Source organism: Gracilinanus agilis, chromosome 2 (assembly GCF_016433145.1).
Source record: "Gracilinanus agilis isolate LMUSP501 chromosome 2, AgileGrace, whole genome shotgun sequence".
Lineage (NCBI taxonomy): Eukaryota > Metazoa > Chordata > Mammalia > Didelphimorphia > Didelphidae > Gracilinanus > Gracilinanus agilis.
This window is the reverse complement of record NC_058131.1, coordinates 320,960,587-320,967,603: the sequence shown is the minus strand read 5'-3', so window position 1 is coordinate 320,967,603 and position 7,017 is coordinate 320,960,587. Positions and strand designations below refer to the sequence as shown.

The 7,017-nt window shown below is 38.7% G+C and overlaps 1 protein-coding gene across 1 annotated transcript; it reads left to right on the top strand.

Annotated features, from left to right (window-relative positions):
* Positions 1-3,542: 3,542 nt before the first annotated feature.
* LOC123235376 (olfactory receptor 1G1-like) lies at positions 3,543-5,564 on the top strand. Its single transcript, XM_044661495.1, has 2 exons — positions 3,543-4,453; positions 5,546-5,564. Exons 1-2 carry the CDS (start codon positions 3,543-3,545, stop codon positions 5,562-5,564), a joined length of 930 nt encoding a protein of 309 aa, XP_044517430.1.
* Positions 5,565-7,017: the final 1,453 nt, after the last annotated feature.

Here is a 7,017-nt window from a genome sequence, read left to right as displayed (position 1 = left end):
ACACCAATGCAACTACCAACAATTTGGAAATTGGTCTTGATCAAGGACACATGACAAAACTAGTGGAAATGCGCATGGGTAGGGGGAGCGCGGGGGGGGGGGGGTTGAAGGGGAAAGGAGGAGCATGAATCATGTAACCATGTTAAAAATGAATATTAATAAATGTAAAAAAATAAAAAAAATAAAAACAATAAAAAAAAGATTATATTTGTTTCACAAAAGGAATCTGGCAGAGTGCTTTCTCAGTTTTTGAGGATAACTTGTGTAATGTTGGTACTAACTGGTACTTTTATTATTATTATTAATTGATATTCATTTGATAAAAACTTTTATCTTTGTTTCATGATCTGTATATCTATTTAGTCCTTCTTTAGTTTCTGTATTTTTCATGGAATTAAAGCTTATAATTTTGAATTTCTTTAAAAAAAAAAAAAGAGTTAATTTATCAGTAACAATGTTCCAGAAAATAATGATTGCTTTCGCTGGAGTTCTTGGTGGTTGTTGTTTTTTCTAATATTTTAATAATTGTGTTTTCATAGGAAAAAAAAATGAGAGGGAGAAGGAAATGGCAAACCACTCTAGAATCTTTGACAAGAAAACCCTAAATGGGGTTACAAAGAGTCAGACATGACTGAAAACAACTGAACAACTTCTGACTCCACATTTGCTATTCTTTCAAATATGTCATAGCAGGTCCAATGACAATGCTGATGGATAGCCATGCAGTCTCTTTTTTTAACTGCTGGTGGATGATTTTGATAAGGATCTTGGCGTGTTAGGACTACATATATTGTCATAGAAATCTAGATTTAGAAGAGAACTAAGAATATCCTCCATAGCTTCACTGACAATTAGCCATATAACTTCTACTTGAAGATCTCTTCAATCATGGAGAATTCACTATCTCCTGAGGCAGCCTTTTTTTCACTTCCCCCCCCCACTCTAAATGTTGGGTAATAAATATTTCTTGTATAGAACCACAAATCTGTCTCTGCTCAAACATCTTCCATCACTTCTACTCTCTTTCGTTTCTCATTTGTTTCCAGAAAATCTTAGGTTCAGAATTAAGAAGATAGGAACTGACAAAAAGTTTGGAAGCAGCTTTTCTTTGCTCCCAGGACTGGTCATTCTAAGAGGGTAGAGTCTCACATGCCTCAAGGACTTAGGGCCCTTGTGCCTACAAGGCATAGATTGGAGGTCAGATAATTAGTTTGTTTCTGACCTCTAATGAGGAAGCTAGGGAATGTGTCTCAGTGGCCTCCAAAGCAACTGAATCAACAAAATATGAAAAATGCAAAGCTGTTCCTGGATACAGGTACCTGCTCCCCAGTTTCCACGGCCCTGCCTTCTCTGTCTTCTCTGCTATGTGGAAGGCTGGTCTCTCATCTTCAATCACTTCCCTGCTGCGAATTTTCCATTATCGTTAGGAGAGGTGAAATGACAGCACAGAACCGTGTCCTCCTTGATAGTGTGCTAAGATCAACTTAGCAAAACTAGGTAAGAACTGATGGAGATGGAATGGGTAAGACACATTCAAACACTCACACACCTTCCCTCTCTCCTTTCTCTCTTAATATCTATTATATCCTACTTGCTATGATTAGTGGTGTGAAGATTTTTAACTCTATAATCTAAATACTACCTCAAGGGCCAGGTTTGAACAGATAATTGTTAATATCAGTAATATGCCAAATACTAGCCTAGCCTGATAATGACCAGGAATAGGAACCAGGAACAAAATTCATCCACAAAACCTCATCTCATCTGCTTATTTATCTCAGGCTCACTCTTCACTAATATATAATAAATATGATCTCACCCTAACTACAGGGAGAATCTCTGACTGTGGGAATTTTCCTCACCACCTCTGCTCTCTCAGGGAGATAAGAGGGTATTAATGAATAACTGAAGGGGGGAAGCATTTTTTAAATGATGAATATGTGTGTGTCACTCTTTTCCCATCAGATTTAGCCCCACACAATCAAAAAAGGAAGTTAGGTGTCTGACTCAATATTACAATATAGCGGTCAGCCTCTCTAAAGTCCTCATTTACCTCAAAGTTTATCTTCCATCTAAATGTCTAAACCAGAATGGTGCAGGCTCTCAAAAGGTCCTGCCAAACTAGAATGGACTTGTAAGCCCAGGTGAGGACATACTGATTGTTTTCTCTCCAAGAGTTAGCTTAGTTATGACCAGAGAGAATTGTCCCTTGGTTGACTGAAAGATGCACTTTTTCTAATATAGCAGTTCTCAAAGACAATCTACAAAGTAGTTGTGAACTGCACTAATGGAGGGAAAACTTAAACCAGTGAAATCACAGATCATTTCCAAAACTGAAATAAGAGGGAATTTTTTGGGTTATAAACTACATAGTTGTTTTCTTAATTCTGGAGTCCTTTGCAGTTTCCTTCTGCAGTTCATTTTACAGATGAGAAAACTGAGGCAAACAGGGTCAAGTGACTTACTCAGGGTCTCATAGCTACTAAGTGCCTGAGGCCAGACTTGAATATAGGAAGAGAAGTCTCAACCTGCAGGTCTAGCTCTCTCTCCACTGCACCACCTACCTTCCCTAAACTACATGATCTTGAGGTATGCCATAAGTAGGTTGGAGGAAACTAAGCCTCATAAAGACAGTGTGGAGAAACTATATGACAGATGGAAAATAGGAAAAACATGACTTCATGACCTGTCTTTGACAATACATTGCTGTGTAAACTTGGACAAGTTCTTTAGCATCTCAATGCTCCAGCAAACAACTTAGGACCTGAAGTTTCAGAATAGTATATGATCTCTGATTGAAGAGGAATTTTCCTCACTGGGAAGTAGCTTATAATAATGAAGTCAAAGATACAGATTTTTTTTAATGAAGTGTTGCATAATGGAAAGAATAGTGGATTTATAATGAATGAATTAAGATTCAAATTTTGGCTTTAACATAAACTAGTTATTTGATTGGAAGCATGATTTTTTTCTTAGAGCCTCAGTTTCCTCATTTGTAAAAAAAAGAACAAATTAATACTGCCATGGTAGTGTTGTGAGGAAAACCCCATGCAAACCATAAAGCACTATGGACATTTTTGTTTGTTTCTGACCTATGAATTCACTGATATAAAGAATTCCCGGTGAGAAGAGCCAATACAGAGACCAGCAACTATTCTGAAATTTGAAATCTTAAAGAGATGCCTAGGAAAAAGAGATGTTAAGGGCCTTGTCCAAAAAGTTAATACGTATCAAAGTTAGAATTTGAACCTAAAATTTCCTAAATCTGGGATAATCTGTCTATCCACTATGTCATACTACCTGTATGTGATGGAAATAAGGTTTTTATTATTATTTTTATTATTATCATTATCAGAATTCACATTATCCTGGGAATGTTGTACTTGTTCAAAGATGTAATCCTATTAGATTCACATATTGGCATTATGCCCCATTTTCAAAGTGAACATTCCAGAGGCCAAAATGCTAGATGGAAGTTCTACCATCATTTATAGGTTTCTCTATGTTAGCCAGACTCCCCTTCAATCAGTCTTTTTCAGGTGATGGGAAGGGGGAACACAACCAGCATCTCAGAATTCCTCCTCCTTGGACTCTCTGAACAGCCAGATTATCAGCTGATCCTCTTTGGACTATTTCTAGTTATGTACATTTTCACCATGTTGGGAAACCTGCTCATCATACTGGCGATTGCCTCCAACTCCCACCTCCACTCTCCTATGTATTTCTTCCTGGCCAACCTCTCCTTCATTGATACCTGTTTTACTTCCACCACAGTCCCCAAGATGCTGACGAATATCTGGGCCCACCGCCAAAACATCTCCTATGCTGGGTGCCTCACTCAGATGTATTTCTTCATGACTTTTGCCCTCCTGGATGACTTCCTCCTTGCTGCCATGGCTTATGACCGCTATGTGGCCATTTGTCTTCCTCTCCACTATACCACAGTCATGAATCCTGCTCGCTGTGTGCTGCTAGTGACTGTATCCTGGCTCTGCTCCCACCTCATTGCCCTCTCCCTCACTCTCTTTATGACTCAGTTCTCTTTTTGTGGATCCCATGTGATCCCTCATTTCTTCTGTGATCTCCTACCCCTTCTAAAGCTTTCCTGTTCAGATACTGACATCTTTCAGGTGGTGATGTTCATTGATGCTGCCCTGGCTGGTTTGGTCCCATTCACTTGCATTTTGTTCTCCTATGTCCACATTATCTCCACAGTTTTCAGAGTCCCTTCTGCCGATGGGAAACGTAAAGTCTTCTCCACCTGTGGCTCCCACCTTTCAGTGGTCATTCTCTTCTATGGGACTGTCATCCTAGTGTATTTAAGGCCCTCATCCTCATATTCAGCAGAGACAGGAACCATCGCATCTGTGATGTATACAGTAGTGACTCCAATGCTGAATCCCTTCATCTATAGCCTGAGGAACAGGGATATAAAGGGAACTCTGAGGAGGCTGCTCAGCAAAGGAATGATTTCCTTTTTGTGAACTGCCATAACCCTTAACAGAAACTCAGGGACCAGTAGAAGAGCATTCACTCTGTGTCTTCTCCTGATGACTCGTGTTAATGAAGACATTTTGGTTTGACGGTCAAGTGGCCCTTTTTTTTAGAATGTCTTTCAGAAATCTTATGGATGTAACTTCCTTAATGACTCAAGCATCAGATGTCCCAAGCATCACAAGACAATGACTTCGGGGTGAGGACATCTTGGGAGAAGCTAAGCACTTCTCTTCTCTTGAACAAATCACTTTCCCCCCCCCAAAAAAAAAGCCATGGTCCACTCTCAGAGTTATTGAGAAGTCTCTGCTTGCTGAGGGGACAGAATCTCTGACTGTGTTGATGGTCTGATTAATAGTAGATTGACTCCTTGAAGGAGGATAGAGACCACAATAGAATATGAAAAAGGGAGTTTCAATAAATTTAATATGTAGATGAATATTCTTTCAGAAGCAAGAAGTCATTCATTATAGACAAGCAAACATTGTAAACCATAGGTTATACATGACAGGAATATACAAAAGCCACCAAGAGGCAGGCCAGTGGTAAACAGAGTGTGACATTAAAATTTGCCAGGCCCTTCATTGAGAGAAATGTATTTATAGTAAAGAGTAGACTGGACACAAAGACCAAAGCACCCAGTGTAAGGCAGCAGGGTGAAGAGGAGGGAGAGGGGGTTAGAGAAAAAAGAAAGAAAAAGAAGGAGCTATAAGCATCCAAAACAAAAGAGTTTGACTAAAGTCCAAGCCTCTGTCTGGACAAACTGAAGAGGCTAGAGGTTACATGAAGCCAGAAATTGGTACCAAAGTTCAAGGTCAGAACACTTTGTGGGAGATCTTCTCTCTCCTTACACAATACCTTTTCCTTCCATTGAAAGTTACAGCGTAAGCTGAGGATATCTGAGGTCTTGAACATGGTCAGTGGTCTGATGTATGTAGTTAGCCTGATGTGAAGGACTTTCTTTGTCATGGTCCTCTTTGGCAGTCTAGTGAAGCAAATGGGACTCTTTTCAGAACATCATCAAATTACAAAATAAAATACAGCAGATTAGAAGAAACAAATTATATTGAAATACAATTATCTTTGAGGAAAGTTTCTGTGTATTTATAGACTGTCCCTTCATAGGAATTGGAGACTGTATATTCTGGAAAAATCAAAAGATACATGGAGTACATGAATGCTGCCTCCAAACATCTTCAGGATTGTCAGGTAAAAGAGGCATTAGAACTAGGAGCGATGGGTGGGAGACGCAGAAAAGCACACTATATAGTGCAATGGCTGGTAAACCTTGCTTCACATAGGGGTTGGACTAGATCATTTTACCCCAGCAAAATCTTAACTGAAAAAGGGTCTTTCTTATTTCTTACATACTATAAATTTTAAAAGTAAAATCCTCCTTATTCATGAGTGTCTTCAGGAAGCAAAATGGCAGTGTGAAAGATCTCTAGCCTTTGAGTCCTGGCTTCAAATCCTACCTCTGATTCTGTATAACTTTAGGTAAGTCACTTGAGGCCCCTTGTCTTTGATTTGTTCAGCTATAAAATAAGTAAGTGGGAATAGGTGGCCCCTAAAATCTTTTCAGGTTGTAGGTCTATGATCTTAAGATTGTGCTCCTTCTGCTCCTAGTTTCTTCCACATCCATAAATTCTGGATCCTAGAGAGATAGGAAGTCTATGCATTGCTGTGTGGTATATAATATGTTCTGATCAGAAACATTGTAAAAGGAATTATCACTCCAAGAAGGAGTTAGACAAGAAATTCTGATGTCCCTTCCCCCTCTGCTGCTTTGTTTGGGATATTCTGGTAGAATTCTATGAATTTTTGTTGTCCAATCATTTCAGTTGTGTCTCATGACTTCATTTGGGGTTTTCTTGGTGGAGATATTGAATGATTTGCCATTTCCTTCTCCAGATCATTTTATAGATAAGGAACTAAGGTAAACAGGGTTAATTGACTTGCCAAGGTTATGTAGTTACTAAGTGTCTGAGGTTGGATTTGAACCTAAGATTTCCTGGCTCCAAATCTGCCTCTCAATTTACCATGTGTGAGCAGATTATAAGAGTAGGTTGGTGACAAGATGCAGAGGGGCTTGAATGCCATGACAAAAATTAATGAAATTTTCGTTAGGCAATGGGGAAACTATATAAATCTTTCGAGCAGAGAAGTAGTATGACCAGGACACTACATTAAGGATAAAATTTAGACAACTAATAATTGTATATAATTTTACATGCATAAATCCTTCACATAATTTGTATAGAAAGATGTATAGGAAAGGAAAATGACTAGAGTTAAGAAGATATGCTATAGACACAATCCCTATTACCTACATCTCACCAGTCACAGAAGATACCTGAAAGTAAAAATGGGCTTTTTGAGGGACAAACAAAAAGCTGGGCAAAATTAAAGAAAGGGAACACATATTTTAATTTTAAGTTGCAACGCAATACTTCTTTTCTGGCCCTATTCTCTTCTGTCCATATCAGGTTCCTTCTTTTTTTTAATAACCCTTACATTCCATCT

Excerpts from the sequence above, each read along its gene's own strand:
- LOC123235376 (XM_044661495.1), top strand. The coding sequence starts at position 3,543 with ATGGGAAGGGGGAACACAACCAGCATCTCAGAATTCCTCCTCCTTGGA.